At 32.2% G+C, this 23,480-nt stretch overlaps 1 protein-coding gene across 20 annotated transcripts in view; it reads right to left on the bottom strand.

The window, feature by feature from the left end:
- Positions 1-14,717: 14,717 nt before the first annotated feature.
- The window catches only part of LOC144968435 (suppressor of lurcher protein 1-like), a 469,097-nt gene continuing 460,334 nt past the window's right edge, over positions 14,718-23,480 (bottom strand). For 13 of the 20 annotated variants that reach the window (XM_078906791.1, XM_078906786.1, XM_078906787.1 and 10 more), the window contains 4 exons: positions 21,260-21,298; positions 19,994-20,165; positions 17,285-17,505; positions 14,718-16,328 (listed from right to left, as the gene is read on the bottom strand). In XM_078906791.1, coding sequence (XP_078762917.1) covers positions 16,087-16,328; positions 17,285-17,505; positions 19,994-20,165; positions 21,260-21,298 — 674 coding nt within the window. In that variant the 3' untranslated portion in view covers positions 14,718-16,086. The remainder of the gene's footprint in view (positions 16,329-17,284; positions 17,506-19,993; positions 20,166-21,259; positions 21,299-23,480) is intronic. The other 7 variants (XM_078906792.1, XM_078906798.1, XM_078906800.1 and 4 more) reach the window with 1 other exon arrangement.

Raw genomic sequence — 23,480 nt, 5'->3', positions numbered from 1 at the left:
TCCTTACTGCTGAAGTTTGCATTCAAAACAGTCCCCAGAAGGAGTCCACTTACACACCAGAAGTGATGGGAAGCTGTTCAATCTGGCACGGCTGAGAGCAAAGACCAAAGTCCGCACAGTCCTCATAAGGGAAATGCTATTTGCAGATGTTGCAGCTCTATGCGCGAATACCGAGGAAGACCTTCAGCGGCTGATGGACAGGTTTTCCCACGCATGCAGGGAATCCGGGCTGACGATCAGCATCAAGAAAACAAATGTAATGTGTCAGGATGTCCCCTCTATACCAGCAATTTACATTGACAACGAGGAGCTAGAAGTCACTGATCACTTCACATACCGGGGCACAACCATCACCAGCAACCTCTCACTTGATGCAGAATTAGAAAAGCGCATCGCCAAAGCTGCCGCTGTCATGGCACAACTGAGCAAGAGAGTGTGGACCAACAACCAACTCACTTTGAACACCAAACTCAGAGTATACCTGGCATGTGTACTCAGTAGCCTACTGTATGGCAGTGAATCCTGGACAACATATGCCAGACAGGAGAACCGCCTGGAAAACTTCCACATTCGCTGTCTACGACGAATTCTCGGCATCAGTGCAGGACAGACTCACTAACAATGCAGTGCTAGAAAGAGCGAACTCCCTCAGTATGCATCTCATGCTCTGCCAGCGACGTTTGCGATGGCTTGGTCACGAACACAGGATGGACGATGGACGCATACCCAAAGACATCATGTACGGTGAACTAGCTTCTTGACGGCGACCAACTGGCCGTCCAGCTCTGCGCTTCTATGATGTCTGCAAACGAGACATGAAATTGACAGGCATCGACTCAAACACCTGGGAGTCGCTTGCTGACGACCGCAGCGGCTGGAGATATGCGGTGATAGAGGGAGCGAAGAGGGGTGAGGAGAGGAGAAAGAAGAAGTTTGAGGAGAGGAGAGCAAGGTGGAAAGAGAGGCAGCAGATTCAAATACCAAACACACAGTCAAACTACGTGTGCAACAACTGCGGTAGAGACTGCCATGCAAGGATTGGTCTGCTGAGTCACACCCGTCGTTGCTCTCAACAAGACTTATGAGACTAAAGCCATACAGGGCGCAAACCATCGTCTCTTGAGACGAAAGGATGCCGACGACTACCGGTGTGTGTGTGTGTGTGAGAGAGAGAGAGAGAGAGAGAGAGAGAGAGAGAGAGAGAGAGAGAGAGAGAGAGACTTCTTCTTAGAGATCGAATGAGTCCGTTTGAGTTTGAGTCCTAATCTGTCGATGTAAATGTCATGGGGAGTCACGATGTCTTTTCCCCATCCTCCTCTTCGGCCTCCTCCTCTTCTTCTTCCTCAGCCTAATCATCATTATCATCATCATCATCATCATCATTTATCATCTCATCATCTCATCATCATCATCATCACATCATCTTCATCTCCCTCCTACTACTTTAATTCCATCACTACCTCCTCCTCTTCCCCTCCTCCTCCTCCTCCTCACATCTCTCTACCCATCCACGTCATCCATTAGTCATAAATCAATTGTCAATCACCACCACCATCACCACAACCACCACCGTCACAATCATAATTATCTATCATCATCATCATCATCATCATCATCATCATCATCATCATCATCATCATCATCATCATCATCATCATCATCATCATCATCCGCATAACCACCATCATAACCACCAGCGGTACCCTCAACACCATCACCACCACCAACACCACCACCACCACCACCACCATCACCACAACCACCACCACCACCACCACCACCACCACCACCACCACCACCACCACCATCATCATCATCATCATCATCATCATCATCATCATCATCATCATCACCACCACCACCACCAATCTCTGACAACACAATAGTTAAGCAAATTAACACCAAGAGAGATGTAAAATGGAATTTTATTTTATCACCAATTCGCGAGGAGACAAGTTGCATGTTATTCCAAGAATACAGAGATATCATCATTCACTCACAATTCTTTGAATTATTTCATACAATCTGTATTATGATGAATGATATACATAATATTATTCTTGTAATAATCACGATGGCTACTATTTTGGGTTCAAATTAAAGTATTGATAATTAACAACTCGATAAAAAAAAAGAAGATAAACCGTTTAAACAAAATTAACATCTTGTACATTTAAAACAAACTGAATCATAACTTGGTGTCTTCAAATGTCCTTAAATTGATCAAATTACTCGTAGACAATTCCATTCGGAAGTGGAATTTCAACTCTCGACGAAATGTGGCAGATTTACTGAGTGTGTAGCTCATTAACAAACGGACTTTGTCCGATCCTATTTTTTTTTCTTCTATCATCGTCTAACATCGTATTCATCTTCCTCACCTCAATATATGCAGAGCAGTAATTGGGTAAAATACACTGGTTTTGACAGAAGTAGTCTGAGATACCTTAAAGCCTTAACGCCGTATTCAGAATGCTGCATGTAGTTTACAGTTTATTAAACTGGCTTTTTACACTCTTCCAAGAAAACACTAAGAACACGGAGCCAGAGATTTAAAAAAATATTAGCGCGAAATTGACTGTGATAGTTGCTGAAAATTCATTGAACAGGATGGCAACTTATTTGAGAGAGATTTCCGCAAGTTGAACCATTCGACTTAGCTACCGAATGTTTTAAAGTCAGGTAAACCTGGGAACTCTCTGTAAGGTCAACCAGGTCAGTTTACATGTGAGTCAAGTACGTTTTTCATGTGCTGATGCGAGAGCTAAACCCGGAACCCAAATAGTGTTTTGTTTTTACCCACCCTCTCCCCCCGGCTCTTTTAGAGATACATAACATTAATGAATAATTTCAAATGAAATGTTGACATTTACCACAAATAGATGCCAAAATGTCCCCTTCTCGTGGACTTGACGTCATAAAAATCTTGAACGTATTTTTATACTCGTGCTCATAATCAAGTTTTCAATCTTTTTTATCTTTTATCATATTCAGGTATAAAAACCACGTGTTGTACAATTTGGGAAACTAAATTAAATGAAACTAGCATTTATTTAAAAATAGGTTTGATCATTAAATCAAGATAATTAGTGATAAAAGACTGACCGTAAAATATCGGTCATGTTTTTTTTTTACTAGGAAACTGTCGTACACTGAAAAAATATGTATTAAAAAAAATGGCCAGAAAAATCGTCCTTCAAATATCGATCGATTTAAATGACTCTCATCTTGGCAACAACTCTCAAACCTGGGACTTAGCGAAGTTTTGTGATTTTTCTTAAATTGAAATTCTATCCCGCAGTTAAGGTGGCATCAAGTGAAAAATCACTATCGTTTTCAAAATCCAGTTTACTTGTTTAGTAACTAATGCTGTGCTTAACAAGAGAATCCAAACGCTATAAACACTGAATTGACGACAACAACAACTAACACACGAGGCTCGTCAAATTCAAATGACGTGTATGGCCGCTGTAGATTTAAATGTCCATTTGAGTGATGCATATTTTTTTTTCATCGAAATCATGGTTTTTAAACAGTTTGTTTGGAAGTGCCGTATTTTCTCATCACTTTTATCAACACACAATAGTATTGTAAAAAAGAAAAAAACAAACATTTAAGTTTTGTTAACACACAATTTTGAGCGCATTGTACACGTATCGGTGACTAGAAACACAAAATAAAATGTGAACTTAATTATCAACACGACATTATATTATATCAGACAAATTATAACACAGTAAACCATTCAGCCGAGCATAATAAATAATAATATAAACGAATATCTTTTACATTAAAAAAGCCCCCTTTCCATTTTAAGTTTTGTCTTCATTATATTGTGAATTTCAATAACACGAATAACTCTCTCTCTCTCTCTCTCTCTCTCTCTCTCTCTCTCTCTCTCTCTCTCTCTCTCTCTCTCCCTCCCTCCCACTCTCTCACATCTCCTTCTCCCACTATGTTTCTCATGTTCAATTCTTTTACCACTCTCCACCTCTCACCTTTCATATTATATTCTTTTAAACAATGCAATCTTTTACTTGATATATATAACATTCCAGTTTCTCAAATCATCTTGTTTGCGTCGAATATTAATAATAAAAAAGAGCTATTAAAATAAAGTAAAACAAATGGTGACAATTTATTTGGCAAACAAGGAATAACGACCACATCATAGAAATAATGTCATTTAAAGCCATTCCCATAATTAGAATTATTCAAATCTTACAGATTCGAACAATCTGGTGATGATATATTCAATCAGAGCCAAATTAACCCTTTAACAGCGAGACTCACATATTGTTTTTCAATCATAATATGTCTAATTGATTATCTTGTTATAATTACGGATTCAACCGATTCTTTTAAGACAGCAGAACAACGATATGCCTCATTTGTGGCCTTACGCTTCAAAACGCAATTATGTCGTTTATATTTATAATCTATTTATATCTATTTAATCGAGTTTATGGTAAAAGAAAAGAATGGACTTGTGTTAACCTTGTTTGTTTTGTTTAGGAGAATGAATTAATATTTAAAGTGACAAAACTAATATTTCACATTCCTGGTTATTGAAGTAGTTCTTGAAGCAGTTCGGTTTCTATTGCGTAAAACGAATAGCAATCGCGTGTTACCCTTTGGATAGGACGCTAGTCTATCGCAAGAATACTTTCCGCCAGATCTAACCGACTCGGCTACCCAAATTATTGTCGGGCGGACAGTGGGTCAGAAAACAAATCTCAATTTCACCCTGGGTCGATCTCGGTCCATTTGCATATGAAGCGAGTGCTCTACCAACAGAGAAATCATGAGCTCAATGCCGTGTTATTTTTACTTTAAAATCACTTTTTTGACACCTTGATCACCCCGACATAATATCGTTTTGAGTCCCAGAGTTCTTACTGCTGTCTTGGTGTAAATGGTAGGATATTATGACGTCAGGTTAGAGTCAAAGCCAACCGAGCATGTGAAGGGTCAATCAAGGCCAATTGGAAGGAATCACATGTATGTCAATTTTATTGCCCATTCTCAAATCGATATTACTTATGTTCTTCATACTCATTTCGATATCAGTTTTGTTGTTCATACTCAAATCAATATCAATTTTGCTGTAGTCAAATCGATATTATTTTTGTTGGACATACTCATATCGATATTTAGATTTCCTCTATTTTTCTGACTCTCATTATACGTGAAATGAGTAATTCAAAGAGAAATCATTTGGAAACAAATAAGAATATGTATGCATTGATATAAATAGGAATATGATGATGATGATGATGATGATGATGTTGATGATGACAATGATGATGATTGTAGTAATAATTTAAAATAATAATAATAATAATAATAATAATAATAATAATAATAATAATAATAATAATAATAATAATAATAATATATAATATAATAAATAATACACTACTACTATAATACTAATAATATAATAATAATAATAATAATAATAATAATAATGATGATGATGATGATATATAATAATAATAATAATAATAATAATAATAATAATAATAATAATAATAATAATAATAATAATAATAATAATAAATAATATAATAATAATAATAATAATAATAATAATAATAATAATAATAATAATAATAATAATAATAATAATAATAATAATAATAATAATAATAATAATAATATAATAATAATAATAATAATAATAATAATAATAATAATAATAATAATAATAATAATAATAATATAATAAATAATAATAATAATAATAATAACAACAACAACAATAATGACGATGATAAAAATAGCGTTGTTGTTGATGATAATTTAGACACATTTTTTGATAAAATTATGCCTTTTAAAGAATTGTCAAAGCGCAATAATATAAACAAACAAATTTAGCAAGATAAGTACCATACTTAATATATAAAATGGAAAATAACATAAAAGAAATCTTAGCAATGATACATACAGAAAAGTGTATATAAGCTGTACGGAAAATGGCACAAGTTGGTGACATCGATTTTATCTTATGCTGGGGCTATATCACTTTGTTTTGTTTTTAATAATTTTACTGCGCTTGCAACACATTAAGGTCATATCAGCGCCAGTAAAAAGGAAGAAAATGGGATAGTAAAATGTTCTAGAATTACAATTAAAGCACACAAGAAAAGGTAAGACAAAGAGGAATTGGTTCAAATAGGAAACAGATGTACATTCCAAGAGCACACTATCAAAGATCTTAGTTTGAGATCACCTAAAAGTCTCATTCAGACACAAGCACAGGTCCCAACTAAAAGGGATACACTGAAATATTTACAAATCATATATAATATGTAAACAAAACAATACAGTACATAACAGAGACTGACTTACAAGGAAAAAATATCATCTCCCAAAACTCTAACTATACATTTGACTCTTTCCCTCCCAGCTAGGGTATCCGGCCAGGGCAAAACCAAGTAATCTCATTCCAAAGCAAAAACAAAAACGCAAGTTGGGAAACAGATGTAGGGGGGGGGGGGGGGGTTAGAAGACACAGTAAGTACCTCCCTGCCCACTATGGGAGGTCAGGAACCCCACCCAGTATTACCCATTCTACAGGGTGTCCCAGAAGTTTGGAACCAATAAGAAAATAGTTTACGAAGACCCAGAAAGCCAAGCTAAGCACAGGATATTAGCGAAAATAAAGAGAAAAATTCAAGTTTTGTATAACGCAAACCAGAACTCGAGAAATAACAACAGTTTTTTAACGATTGAAAAAACCCCCACATTTTTAATGGATTTCAACGCGTCCACAATTTTGTGTGATCAGTAGTTCTCTCCAATTGTTTTTGATCATTTCTTTACTGACTGATTCAATTGCTATCTTAAACGTGGCAACAATAAAATCTTGAAAGATTTCTTTAAGAATTGAAATAAATTTCATAATGATATCTTCATTATTTTCAGAATAAATTCGATTTGTTATTGGTTGTTAGACCTGCATCTCCTTACACGTCGATGGAAGTGAATTATTCTCAGGAATTTCTTTTGTGTTTTAATCAGGTAACTTGTTATGGATTGTTCGGTCACGACTATTCTCAGTAAAATGTCACATGGAAATAAACAGGTCAACCATACTTTTCTAGCAGTATTACGATTAAATAAGAGTTCTTTTATTCATTAATGGCCTTCTCTGCCGATTTATCATGGATAATTTTTTAATGTCCTCTTTCAAAATAGATTAAAGTTCACTATAATTTGAAAACAATTCTAGACATTAATTTAATGTAAAAAGAATGCTTTTTCACCAAAACATAACACGAGGAGAAAAAGGTGGAAATTGGGAATAAGTCACACAAAAAATGACAGGGTGGAAACAAACGTTACCATAAGCTCATATTAATTAGGATATTTTTTTCATATGACGATGATGATGATGGTGATGATGATGATGATGTTGGTGATGATGATGATGATGATGACGATGATGATGATGACGATGATGATGATGATGATGATGATGATGATGATGATGATGATGACGATCTTAATGGTGGTGATCGAAATGGTATTAGAAAATGTATTTAGCAGTAATAAAATAAAGGAGAGCTCAAAGCATGATCCCATTCTGATAATTATTTGTCAGTCCATAATGGCTATTTAAATTTTCAGTTATTTCTCAACTGGTTTTTATTTAGTATGAATAAGATAATATCAGAGAGTAGAGACACCTGAGTAGAAGAAATAACAAAAATGAAAACAATAATATTACTGATGATAATGGTGTTAATAAATGTACTAATGATGATAATGATAATGATAATAATAATAATGATGATGATGATGACGACGATGATGATAATAATAATAATTATATATTATATCATTATTATTATTATTATTATTATTATTATTATTATTATTATTATTATTATTATTATTATTATTATTATTATTATTATTATTATTATTCTTATTAGTATTATTATTAATAATAATATATATTATATTATTATTATTAGCAGTAGTAGTGGTAGTAGTAGTAGTAGTAGTAGTAGTAGTAGTAGTAGTAGTAGTATTAGTAGTAGTAGTAGTAGTAGTACTAGTAAATAGTAGTAGTAGTAGTAGTAGTAGTAGTAGTAGTAGTAGTAGTAGTAGTAGTAATAGTAACAGCAGCAGCAGCAGTAGTAGTAGTGGTAGTAGCAGTAGTAGTAGTAGTAGTAGTAGTAGTAGTAGTAGTAGTAGTAGTAGTAGTAGTGGTGGTGGTGGTAGTGGTAGTGGTGGTGAAGGTAATAATAATAATAATGATAATAATAATAATAATAATAATAATAATAATAATAATAATAATAATAATAATAATAATAATAATAATAATAATAATAATAATAATAATAATAATAAAAACAACAACAGCAACAATAATAATAATAATTTAAAAAAGATTATTATTATTATTATTATTAATAATAATAATAATAATAATAATAATAATAATGATAATAAAATAATAATAATAATAATAATAATAATAATAATAATAATAATAATAATAATAATAATAATAATAATAATAATGATAATAATAATAATAATAATAATAATAATAATAATAATAATAATAATAATAATAATAATAATAATAATAATAATAATAATAATAATAATAATAATAATAATAATAATAATAAAGTCATACGATGCTAAACGATAACCAGCATGGTTTTAGATCAAAGAGATCATGCATTACTCAACTTTTACAAGTGATGGAGGATTTTACCAAGTTAATTGATCGTGATCAATGCATTGATGTTGTTTATCTTGATTTCCGCAAGGCTTTTGATTCTGTACCTCATGAGAGATTATTCATTAAACTAAAAACATATGGATTTAAAGGGAATATCTTTAACTGGATTAAAGACTTTCTTAATAATCGAATACAAAGGGTCATTGTCAATGGTGTGGGGTCGGATTTTAAGAATGTAATTAGCGGTGTACCCCAAGGAAGCGTATTGGGACCACTTTTATTTCTTTTATATATAAATGATTTACCATGTGGCATAAATTCAGCCTGCAAACTGTTTGCAGACGATACAAAGATCTATAGTACAACTGAACATCATAACATTCTACAAAATGATATATTTTCACTTTTCAAATGGTCTACAACATGGCATTTGGATTTTAATGTTTCGAAATGTACAGTATTACATATAGGAAAAAATAATCCATGTCATAATTATTTTACCGATACTTCTATGTCAAATCTACTTTCCGTTGTGCCTTATGAAAAGGATGTGGGAGTTACTTTTGATTCACATTTGAATTTTGATTTACATATTGATAATTGTGTAAGCCGTGCAAACAGAATGATGGGAATAATATATAGAACCTTTATAAGTCTTGATAAAACCACATTTTTATATTTGTATAAATCGCTCGTTCGACCAATTCTAGAATACGGAAATTGCATCTGGAGCCCATTATATAAAAGACAATCTATTAGTATTGAAAGTGTACAGAGGAGAGCTACCAAAAAAAATTATACAATACAGTACAATTATAACACGTCTGTACAAAAAATTTCCTTTTTGGGATGCAATAAAGTATTATTATTATTATTATTATTATTATTATTATTATTATTATTATTATTATTATTATTATTATTATTATTATTATTATTATTATTTATCTTATAAGGAAAGGTTAGAATTTCTTGACTTACCCAGTTTGAAATATAGAAGAATTCGTGGGGATTTAATTCAGGTTTATAGATTGGTACATGGTCTGGATAGGATAGACTTTTCTGATTTTTTTTTCATATTCTAATATTACTTTTACTAGAGGGGACAAGTTTAAGATTTTTGTCTCTCGATGCAAAACAAACATAAGACAAAACTGGTTCGGTATTCGTATTGTTCAGAAATGGAACAGTTTGAAATTTGAAACAAAGAATGCAAAATCTATGGATTATTTCAAGGTGTTAGTAGACAGGGAATTATATGATGGGAGATTTATATATGACGAATAATACTTGTTTGCTCTGCTGTTGACATGGCTTTCAATCTTGTATGTATATATTATGCATTATTATATTATTATGGTTATCTTCTTATACGCGTGTGTATGTGTGTGTGTGTGTGTGTGTGTGTGTGTGTGGTTGTGTGTGCGCTTTGCATGTCACGGTTAAAGATATATGTTTGTACACCACATGAGTACATTTAAGTTGAAATACTATCTTTACCACGTGTATCGTTATTGTAATATTTAATCAATAGATTTATGGCATTACTAATTAATATTAAGGGCATTCAAAGGATCTTATCCTATTTTGCCCTATACCACATGTTATGTTATGTTATAATAATAATAATAATAATAATAATAATAATAATAATAATAATAATAATAATAATAATAATAATAAAAAATAATAATAAAAATAATAATAATAATAATAATAATAATAATAATAATAATAATAATAATAATAATAATAATAATAATAATAATGATAATAATAATAATAATAATAATAACCATGACGGTGATGATGATGATGATTTATACAAGACACACGTTCTCATAAGCTTTGACACACATGCTGCAACTCATTTATCTGTATTCTGGTAGAAGATGTCTGTGATCGTATCTCATACTTTCTTTCATCCAATTTAATTCATAACATACTTATAGATGTAATTGTAATACATATGTCATAATTAAAGAGAAATAAAGGTCCATCTATTATTTATCAATGAGGTTTAATTGATATAATAATGATAACAATTAAAAGCAAATACCTGAACTCTCACACAATTTGTGATCATGTTGTCTTTGTGATAATGATTCATACAATTCGCTAATGTTAAATAATATGTAATCAGTAGTAGGTAGTTATAGAAAGAAACTCATTAAAGAGGCGTGATCCATTCCATTATTTATGATAAGACTATATTATATTATGCAATACAATGATAATGAATTATTATGGCAACTTCAACAAGACATGGTAAATAAATCACTTCTGTTTTTATCATATTAATGTTAAACATTAACAATTTTCATAAGATTAATGTGTCAATTTGTTTTGCATCATGTAACGTTATCAACTAAAACACATACTATTCGTGAGGATAATTACGATGCACATGGCTATTGAAACGATAATGGTATAACTTGTTATTTGAAATGCATAAAAATTCAAAGTTTCAAGATTCAAAGTTTAGCATGCGATCTTAAAATCTTTAAAACATGATGTCTAATGCAGGAAACAATCATAAAGTTGTAATTATTTAGGATCCATTCTCTTAATCTTGACCATATTACAACATTCAATGTATTACATTTTTGATTCAATAGTTTCTCATACGCGTTGAAATTACCTTAAAGGAAGCATCTTAAACCTCAACATTAAATTACGAGTTTCCAATTACGTTAATGATTAATACTCGTACACGTGTCGGGTCTAAGACCGACACTGATGATATTTGTCTCCCACAATCTTCCATGTATGGATTTTCATTAAAAATGTTTTGTACTTTGCTGTAATTCTCAGATGACACATTTAAGGCATGTGACATAGCCAAGACAACAACGATGTCTTTCTCCCAATCTTTTCCGTGTCAAATTCTAAATGATACTTCTTTCTCGATATCATTTATGACTGTGTTATAGCAAAAGTATTGTAACTGCTTATTTCTATTAACCAAAAATGAATATAACAGCTTCAAAATAGGTCAAAATACCAAACACGGAATGTTTGGTATTTTGTTCTTTTTTTTTAAGCTGTCATATTCAATTTTGTTTATTATTTTTTACAGTCCACAACTTCTAGCAGCATAGTTCCACTATTTCTATTAACCACACCGTGAGAGGGCCTTAAACACATTAGGTTATATCAAATATTATATATGACAATAAAGACTATGCAAAAAGAAGATTGTTGATTAATCAAACCAACGAAAATGTCTTTGTTACGTCATTCGACAAACATTTTGGTTAGGTAGTTTATTTATTTTCATTGTTTGCTTAAATTACTCATTCGTATCGCCTTTTTTATTTGCAAAATTATACATTTTAATAAATAATTATTATGAACACGTTGTCTAAAAGAAGAAGAAAAATCCCATAAAAACAAATAGAAAAAAAAAGATAATTTTTTTACAATTAACTGCAAAATCCTTGTACGAGTATCATGATTTTATCTGAAAGAATTGTCGACAAATATTTTCCATATTTTCAATGTAATTAAGAATTCAACGGGAAATGTTAATCTTATCAAGATGAGCAATACCTTTGAATTAATAGTTGTGTGAAAGGTCATATCAATTGGGTGGATCTTATACTGAAGTCTGTTTTAAGCCTTCAACACAGAAGCTGTTTCGTTTCCTTTGTTGTTGAATGTGATATCAGAATCAATAAAATATATTTATGCAGGAACACACAGATAAACCTAAATTTAAAAAAACGCATATCATGGAACGTGACATTTTATGTGAGCCAGCTGATCTAATATACCCCGACTATATAATAATTATTACAGGATAAAATTCATTATTTTTCAGCGAAGGTTAAGAGCATCGAGGAAAAAAAATTCTAGATATGACTTTATAACATTATCATTTGTTGCCAAGAAAAACTTTGAAAAATACAAAGAAAATTAAATACGTTCATAAAAAAGTATTGGACAAAAAACCCCAAACGATTTAGAACAACATATTTCATTTACACTGAAATTTAAAATATTAAAACCAATAAATTTGCCTTTGTCTTCATTTGTAAAAGGCTATTTGTAAAATATGAGTAGCAAATTTTACGGAATGGCGACATGTGTAGTCTTTATAACAAGTATCGGCATTAAGTTGTTTCAATCACAACGTAATTGACAGCACACATCTGTCCGGCAATTTCATGGTAGGAGTTTTGACATTTTCTTTTTTGCTTCTATTTTTTGTCTAGCACTGTATCATAAATAAATCAAATTAGAATTTTGGGATTTTGATAATTTCTTTCGAAATTATGTTATTCCCCCCCCCCCCGCGGTTATAGATGTATATGAAGTACTTCGTCGTTCTGTTTTAGATATTAAATAATAATTATTTTTTTGTGTCTAAATTATAATACAATTTGTTAAAAATCATTTTTGGTATTTTTCCCTTGGTCGTGTCTATTTTTTAAAAAATGTTTTAAGAAAACGTTGAAAAATGACAATGAAACATCATATTATAATCAAAATCTGTTGAGTGTTTGCGGACGATTCGAAAAGTGACACATCTGACAATTGAGTACGATTCTTTTCACACACACACACACACACACACGCACGCACGCACACACACACACATACACATATATATATATATATATATATTATATATATTTTTATATATATATATATATAAAACTGTAGATAATAAATTATTTACAACATATTAATTCATTATAGACTAAGACAAGGAGCCAGCAATTATACCACCGTTATTCCTTAGATCAATAAAGACCCAATATTATGAAATTGAATTATAAATAAATAAACAAGTAAATAACATGTAAACGTTAAATAACGTCAGCTATACGTAGGTAGATTTGCTACATGATGTTTATTTATACACTGTATTAAAACAATACGCAGTCAAAATCCATTGAACACATTCATGAGAAAAAAAGAATGGTCGTAACCACGTACATTTTGTGATAGAAACTTTAGAGTTAAAGCTTTAAAAAAATCTAATTCAGATGCTATAGAATTTTTAAAACGCCAAACTCGCTTAAGTTACCATCCGTAAAATAATAATAATAATAATAATAATAATAATAATAATAATAATAATAATAATAATAATAATAATGATAATAATAATAATAGTAATAATAATAATAATAATAATAATAATAATAATAATAATAATAATAATAATAATAATAATAATAAACAAACCAACAAACAATACTACTATAACACAACAACAACAACAACTACAACAACAACAACAACAACAACAACTAACTAACTACTACTACTACTACTACTACTACTACTACTACTAAACTACTACTACTACTACTAAGACTACTACTACTACTACTACTACTACTACTACTACTACTACTACTATACTATACTACTAATAATAATAATAATAATAATAAATAATGATATAATAATAATAATAATAATAATAATAATAATAATAATAATAATAATAATAATAATAATAATAATAATAATATAATAATAAATTAATAATAATAATATCATTATGAACTATCTGATAACAAACACTGACTTGAACACTGTAATACAAAATAGATAAAAATAATGTAAAAGCTGTCCCTGACACATTCACATACTCTCGAGACAAGCCAATGTGGAGAAAATGGCTCTTTGAATTAAGGTCATGTAAAAGATATTTTAAACATTTTGTGACCGACGTCTACTTGTTTGCAGGTCTGATATCCCAATTTATTATGGTCTCATTGTTGTTATGGAAATACTCTCAAACCAACGCAAATTATTGTCCATTACAACAATGTTAAATCAAGCCCATAATTGCAATCGTTTATCAAACCTGTAAATATGTGCAAGTAGTTTATAGCCAATCTAGTCAGGCTGGTACAGTGGTACAGATAAAGGTAATTAAGTTGAATATCAGACTAACACTGCCTTTTTTAAAAGAACATAGTATTTGATATTTGGTTAAAATTGCATATACTGTGTTTTTAAAAACAACGGCAGAATAAGAAAGAAATTTATTCTTTTTTTTTTTGTCGAACTATAATTTGCACTCTCTTGGAAAAAAAACCCCATCATTTATCAATGCTCAGGTTTAAGTAGCCTCCTCCCAATAATGATTAGGATCATCTCACTTCATCCTCTTTAAGGCCAAATTTTGAAGAAGTACTTTTCATTCTTTCCAAAATGAAAGAAGCTATTTATTAGTATACGTCAATGCAATGTACAACAAGTCAACAGCATGGATAACGATGACCTAACTCAGTTCGTTGTTATTGGTTTTTGACCGCCATTGGCTGATTAGTTGTAATTTAATTCTTTCAATCAGAATTTAGAAGATTGAAAACAGCTTTCTGTGTTGATACTATTGGTCTGGTGGACAAAATTGGAAAGAATTTTAATTTAACGCATACCAACGATTTAACAATACAGACATCGTGCTATTGTTTTCACGAATGATCTATTCTGCTTCTATAAATTTTTAGACGACGATGTCTTGCAATGTCGCTCAATAGATCTGATATTTTTAAAAGTTAGATTACTTGTCGATTTGAAAATAATGGATCGTCTAGAATATTATGTTAAATATGCATTAGAAGAATCTACGTTTAACTGCACCTAGTCATTCTCAACAATTCAACACGACACATTAGAATTATCGCACACATATCATTCAACAATTTGGTGAAAGTTTCTAAAAGATGTCATCATTTAAACATAGAACAAACGTTATGAATATTGAATATTTTAGAACAATTAAATCGCTTACGATATCATCATAATTCAACGAATGCAATTCAAGCAATAATTCTAATACAAGTGACACGTATTGGCTGATTTTCACGAATTTTAAAGATGCGACCCACCTTCTTAAATCAGTATTAAGTTGAGGCGAAGCAGATGTCAATCATAATATGCTAAACAGTGAAATTTTAATGATGATTAGAAGTATTTAATTTTATTTTCAGTTTTCGGCATTTGGAGAAGCAATATCCCTTTTCCTTAATAAAATCGGTAAATGTAATCTAAATTTCGCAATATAAAACTATAAATTTGTTCTTTCTTTGCATCTAAATCACCTTTACATAATACCAGTTTGAGGATGTGAGGTATTAAAAATTCAACTCAGCCCATGGACAAGTAAATCGTATTCAAAATTCATGTTAAAAAAAAATACATTTGAGGTCAATCAGTGCTATCAAGTCATTTCACAATTAATGAATAAATCTAACGCGATAATACGTATAAATTCAATTGTTTTTAAAAACACAACCTGACAGAATCCATATAACATGTCAAATAAACACATTTTTTTTGTAAACAAGACATCCACATGGTATTGTAAAGGGCTTTCACATTATATTATTGTTGTTATACGAGTTTCATCACAATTCTGACAAAGTACCCGTAAGTAATTTATGTGTTATCTGTAGTCTTGAAAACACAGCACACATCGAAATGAGTAGGCACAGGCACAGGGATGACGTCGTCACATGCACATTACTCCGGCTTCCATTTCCGTCACCACGGTTGCTAGGCAACGCATCAACATCTCGATTGTCGACGGAGTAATGGCTGTCACCTGATTTGGAATAAGTGGAGAAACGGCCTGATGAGGTGCGCCCGTCTGGGAATAAATTCAAATTGTCAAGTAACTAGCAAGAGGTTAGGCTGTTCTTGAACCGGAAGGTGGAGAAGAGAGAGAGAGAGAGAGAGAGAGAGAGAGAGAGAGAGAGAGAGAGAGAGAGAGAGAGAGAGAGAGAGAGAGAGAGAGAGAGAGAGAGAGAGAGAGAGAGAGTACACGATTCAAATTTTCGATAGATGGAAAGCCATCAATCTAAGAGGCTAGATAGACATTTGAAAAGAGAGAAGATGTGAGACTTGTCAAAACATAATATGTACATCCAAGAACCACTGAGTTCACCACCCCCAGTAGTTTTGTTCTAATTCTCTTTCAAACCTCGTCTTATAAACACCTTATATTCTAATCATTTGTGGGTGAATTCCTTTAGTTAATTTTAATTTTTGTTTTTATTTAACTTTATTAGCAACATGAACAAAAACTATGAATATATATTAAGACCATTTCCATCAATTCACTTTGCGTTTCAGAATGCATCAAATAATAATATATTATTATAATTCTGTATATTATACCAATGGAAGGACACATGAAACAAAATTTCCATTGTCTACAACTCATGTCGACTGCTAGACATATCTTTGGCATAAATACTCTTATAGTATCCGCTACAGCCTGAGTCGATTGGGGTAAAGTATTTAAATAGGTTTACCCTGGCTGGAGGTTTGCAATTATTGTCGTTTATTTGGTAACTGACCTCGCTCAACATCGCTTGAATTCTACTACAAGCCGCTAATCCACCGATCTTAATTACATTGTTTGCTTTGTTTATTCCGTCATGTGTCAAATATATTTATTTTACATGTTGTTTTTTTTTTGGTTATTGTGGGCCCAAATCATGATTTTGAACTTATCTGCAAAAAAAGAGGAGGTGATCGTGGGAGTGGGATGAGGGTTGGGGTGGGGTCGGGGTAGGGATGGCAGACGTAAATCTTACTCACCATTTGTTCCTTCGTGGGAACTTCTGAATTGGTAATAAGCGTGGAAGCCAGTGGAATCGTAAATATCGTTAGACTTGAAAATGACCCTGAAGAATGGTCCATCTGACCAGATCTCCCGCTTCGAATTGACCGATTGTCCACACAGTCTGGTCATCTTCCGGTCCTCTGTATCGGCAAAGTTGGAGAAACTGACATAATCACTTCGTGTACTTTCTTCACACCTAGAAATAGTGAAAGTAATAAAAAGAGATAATAGCATGGGACTAATAATCTTATAGAGATACAAGTATATCAATGAAGTCAAATAAAATACAAACAAGGCAATCGAGACATCGACTTTAAAAGGATTCTTCAAGCTAATGTTGACAGGCAAATTTATTCACATTTCCCTAACTATTGGAGAAACTGCAATATTTTGCGGGGAAGTAAGGGCTATTCAGAATAGACATTCATCTATTTCTCTTAGTATACTACTGTATTGTGGAGGAGAAGGAGGAGAATGAGAAGGAGAAGGAGAGAAGAAGAAGAAGAAGAAGAAGAAGAAGAAGAAGAAGAAGAAGAAGAAGAAGAAGAAGAAGAAGAAGAAGAAGAAGAAGAAGAAGAAGAAGAAGAAGAAGAAGAAGAAGAAGAAGAAGGAGGAGGAGGAGGAGGAGGAGGAGGAGGAGGAGGAGGAGGAGGAGGAGGAGGAGGAGGAGGAGGAGAATAATAAGAAGAACTAATCATTATAGAAAAGCAGGTGCTATTAGACATGGAGATTCAATAAAATGTAAAGTTACCTATATGAAAAACTACGCACATATTATTACAACAATTAGAGTAGTACCCATAAGCTATTCACATCGAATCAACCTGTATTGAAAGCTATAAATAAATCTTATGGTAAATTGTCCCATGATTAAGGACACATTAAGGCTTGACCTGCCCTTTCACGCGAGCCGCCGTTGATAAACAATGACTATCCCGCACAAATCTTTGGGCCTCTTTTTCGCTCACGAAGTGCCTAAATTCGCGACAAAATGTAGGACGAAGCCGTTTCGTACATGCTATTTTTAAAAATTAATTACGACGCTGTTTATAATTGAATATGACTGAAAGTTGGCACACAGTTAGAAAAGAGGTCATTTTAGATTATATCAAACGACAAAACTCGTACGATTTTTACTCTTTGGAGTACAATATTTCTAAAACTACAAAGAGGAGAGATTTTGTCGCTCATAAGGTTATATATGCACATCTCTTTTATTTTATTTCAAATTTCATTCGATTATGATAAGTACTTTTCCCGTATTCTCACAAAACATCAACCCAATTTGCATTTCAATAAGTGAAAATATGGAGACGGCCATTTTGCTCGCGACACGAAAATGACGTGAGCGAGGCAAGGCTGCCAGATAGCCAGACCTGACCAAATTCGACTTCAAAAGTGGCTAAATAGAAAATCATATGGCTTTCAATATTAAGACTGGCCCACTTAAAATGAACTAAATTTTAACAAACAGAAAATTGAATAGACTAGGATAAATGTCACTGAGACATAGATGAATAAAATGTAAAAAAAAAAAAAAGAAACAAAATTATATATTTGGCCACACACGTGACCATCTGGCAACCTTGTTCGCGACGACGGATGGCACAAAATTTTTAAAAATTACGGTATTGTTTCATTGTTATGTCATAGGGATAGTAGATTAACACATTCTCTCTCTCTCTCTCTCTCTCTCTCTCTCTCTCTCCTCTCTCTCTCTCTCTCTCTCTCTCTCTCTCAAATAAATACTAGAACTAACATAAGCCATGGTCTCAGGGAACTGATTGATAATAATTCAGCAGGCATTTTTCGTGTCATTTGTATGGGTTGTAGACACAAGATTACACTTCAGAAAAGTTACAAATGATCAATATTATGTATATTTTAAAACAAATTTATAGTTGACCCTAGCCATACAGCTCTAAAACTATACAAGTTAGAACTCTTCTGATGTCTTCATCATATTTTCTGATAATTTTGCCATAAAAATGCCAAGTTTTAATATCTTATTCCACGTATTAAGCGAGATACAGCACAAACCAGAATAAAACGCAGAAAAAGCGTCCCATATTTTCCGTATTTTTTCTCTTTGTGAGTCATCCAAATAAATGACATCTTTGAAACTGCATAACTTTGTTATATATTAATGGATTTTCAAAATTCAAAAAGATTTTTACTCAGTGGAGGAAGGGCTTTGATTTAAGAGTAGTATTTCCTACAAAAATAGAAAACAAAAATTTTCATAGTCATTGCTACATTATGAGAATGATGTCATAATAGTGATGAAGATAGTGTTGATAATAAAAATAAGAATAATGATTTAAATAATAACGATAATAATTGTAATGATGATGATGATAATGATGATAATGATGATGATAGTGATGTTAATAACAATATAATAATGATGATGATGATAATAATAATAATAATAATAATAATAATAATAATAATAATAATAATAATAGTAGTAGTATTAGTAGTAGTAGTAGTAGTAGTAGTAGTAGTAGTAGTAGTAGTAGTAGTAGTAGTAGAAGTAGTAGAAGTAGTAGTAGTAGTAGTAGTAGTAGCAGTAGTAGTAGTAGTAGTAGTAGTAGTAGTAGTAGTAGTAGTAGTAGTAGTAGTAGTAGTAGTAGTAACAATAATATTATTGATACTATGATAACTAATGAATTAAATCTTACCGTGGATTAATACCATCTACATCAAAATCAACGAACTCAATTTGCACTTGTTCGTTGCTTCGTCCATAAAAGAGATAGTGGCACTCTGTATTTCGGGGGTACAGACCTTTGTAATTGGGGGACCAGATCTCGCCACTGGATTTCTGGGTACTGCGGTAGTTAAACACACACGCTGTGGATGAGGAATGGTCAATGTAAGTAAAGAAATAAACAGCAGTAGTATTTGTTTTGGTCAAAATAGTCGGAGTAGTAGTAGTAGTCGTTGTCGTGGTAGTGAAAGTAGTAGTAGTATTAGCAATAGTAGTAGTAGTAGTAGTTGTAGTAATAGTAGTAGCAATAGTAATAACAGTAGTAGCAATAGTAATAATAGTAGTAGTAATAATAGTAGTAATAGTAATAGTAGTAGTAGTAGTCGTAGTAGTAGTAGTAGTAGTAGTAGTAGTAGTAGTAGTAGTAGTAGTAGTAGTAGTAGTAGTAGTAGTAGTAGTAGTTGGAGAGTAGTAGTTGTAACGCATTATACATAGAATGTCATTTTTTTTGGGTATTAATATCATAGATTTACATTTATCTTTTTTTATATTTTACTACCTCGCTTTAAGAAATTATGTACGGTAAATATTTTATAACGCTTCTTTATTCATTCGTGTAATTTAATTTTGTAAACCTAATCTTCTTCTAGATGAGGTGTATGTATTTATTTAGCTATTTAATCATAGTAGCGGATAGTGGCAGTAGTAACAGTAGAAGTAGCAGCATAGCAAAAATAGTAGGCAAAAATAACAGTAGTTGTCGTAATGGTTTTAGTGGTGGTTGTAGTGGTAGAAGTAACAATAATAATAATAATAATAATAATAATAATAATAATAATAATAGTAGTAGTAGTAGTAGTAGTAGTAGTAGTAGTAGTAGTAGTAGTAGTAGTAGTAGTAGTAATAGTAGCAGCAGTAGTAGAAGTAGCAGAGGTAGCAGTAGGAATTGAAGTAGTGGATAGTTACTGGCATTTCAAGTATCTGCACCAGCAGCAGCCAAACTATTACTACGTAGTACGTAGTGGGAGTAGTAGTAGTAGTAGTAGTAGTAGTAGTAGTAGTAGTAGTAGTAGTAGTAGTAGTAGTAGTAGTAGTGGAGTAGTAGTAGTAGTAGTAGTAGTAGTAGAGTAGTAGTAGTAGTAGTAGTAGTAGTAGTAGTAGTAGTAGTAGTAGTAGTAGTAGTAGTAGTAGTGGAGTAGTAGAGGCGGTAGTAATAGTAACACTTCATTCCACTTACTTCCTCTGTTGTCTTGTTCACCGCCTTTGATTCCAAAATCTGTTCAAAAAAATTAAATAGATAAAATGTTTATAGTAATGGGTTCAACATAAATAACATGCTCACTACATTTTGGCTGGAAAATCAATGACATATTTGTATCAAAGAAACCTTTGTATATCGTTAACCAATGTCCAGAATGTGGTGGAAACTGATAACCTATGACTAGCAAAATAAACATTAAAATCAAAACAAATCATAACAGACATTAAAACAATTAACAATTTGTCCGGCTACAACTGAAGCGGTATTGAAAACGTGAAATAAAGATGTTGAGCCTTTGTATCCAAGAACAAGACAACAACTCCCAACTCCTTCAATCTGTAACAAAAACCACAACCAAATATGCAAACTAACAAAGAAAATTAGAAAAAAAAAATAGATTCAAACAGTCGAGTAACTAACATAATGTTCTAATGCATTTTAATCCGCTTAAAAAAAATAATTGAAATTTTAAACTTTCAAAATACTTTTAATCCATTGCAGACCAGGGTGGGTTATAGCCGATGTGCACTGTACTTATTTGTAAGTCTGATAACCCAAATTGTTATGGGCTCATTGCTTTACCGAAAATAATCCCAAACCAACGCAATATTTAATCCATTACAAGTCAATTATTGTGTTCCCTTATCAGACCTGAAAATAAGAGGCTACACCTTGGTTCTAAAAAAACCCCACCAAAACTTCAGGTTTTATATAGCGCAATATACACTAAACGTGCTCAAAGCGCTTTACAAGGGGTCCCTGACCAACAGCAACACGTAACATGTAGAACGAGACACGACGCCTGTAAAGCAATATTACAATTTGTCCGACAGAGACAACGCTGTTAACGGCCAGGTATTCATTTTACACATGAACACGGTGAGAAAATGTGAGTAAAGAGCCCTTTACAAGATCTCAACTATGCTCCAAGCGATTCTTGAACCCAGGGCCTTCTGATTTTTAAAGCGAGTATCATACCACAAGACCACATAACCGCACAAAGCCGATTCTAGTCAATGGGACACCAGAATTTTCAACAAAGGAGCAGAAATAGCGTCATGACTTAGACTTGAACGATGCTCGAGTTGCATCTATGTTATTGCTCTCTTGGTAAAAACGTTTAGATCTGTATTCCGCAATCTGACAAAACACATTCTCTCAATTTTGACAAGATAAATTTTACTTCAAATATCGATCAACTTTAAAATCAGTCTCAAATTCGATACTTCTTAACTTTCAGGGTTCGTGGTTCAGACCTCTTATGTTTCAATTTTGAGCCGTTTTGACAAGTTTCAGGGCCAGTTCTGCAGTATTCCGGAAAACACGTATTTGAAATTATGGAATGACTCTTATCTTCGGGAAGTCCCATGTTAGAGAGTTTTTGCCAAGATGGGAGTCATTTTTATCGATCGATATTTGACGGAACGTTTCTGGCCAAATTTTAGATACGTGTATTTAGAGAGTATGGAAAAATGGAGAGTCATCTCAATCGACTGATAACAGAAGTAACTGTTCAAAAATACCCCCCCCCCCCAAAAAAAAAAAAAACAACAACAAAAAAACAAAACAAAACAAAACAAAAAAACAAACAAAAAAAAAAAAACCCCAAAAAAACCAAACAAACAACAACAAAAAACAACCTACAAACCTCTTCCCCCCCCCCCCCCAAATAAAAAAAAAACATCAACAAAAAACAACAACAATAAAAGACAAGCAGACAAACAAACATAAAAAACATTAACAAAAAAAAGAAAGCCCCCCCCCCCCCTCGCACAATGTTTGGTCAGATTACATAGACTGGTTTTGCTTATTGGTCTCTTGGCGAAAACGGACATGTCTGACCATCATAACACGATCGATAATGAGGAAATTATGATTTGAAAGAAATTTTGTGTCGCCGTTCAAGAGTTAAGGCTTCATCAGATGAAATAAATTTGTCTTACGTTCATTGATGTATTTAGTGTAGTAATGAAATGGGTGGGATAATGGACACTCAGTGAAAGCGATGGAATAGCTTGGTCGATAGAGAGAAAATGAGAGCTTTCAAATTCTTAAAAGCAGATGATCTGATAAGCTTTCAAGGCTATGGTTAGGCTTGATAAGCCTCGACTGGAACAAGGACGAGAGAGAGAGAGAGAGAGAGAGAGAGAGAGAGAGAGAGAGAGAGAGAGAGAGAAAGAGAATGAGAGAGAGTGAG

The sequence above is a fragment of the Berghia stephanieae genome, chromosome 3 (genome assembly GCF_034508935.2).
Source record: "Berghia stephanieae isolate SIO BIC M18660-M18661 chromosome 3, UCSD_Bste_1.3, whole genome shotgun sequence".
In the NCBI taxonomy this organism is placed as follows: domain Eukaryota; kingdom Metazoa; phylum Mollusca; class Gastropoda; order Nudibranchia; family Aeolidiidae; genus Berghia; species Berghia stephanieae.
Note: the sequence above shows the minus strand (reverse complement) of the source record. Positions and strands in the feature narration are given on the sequence as shown.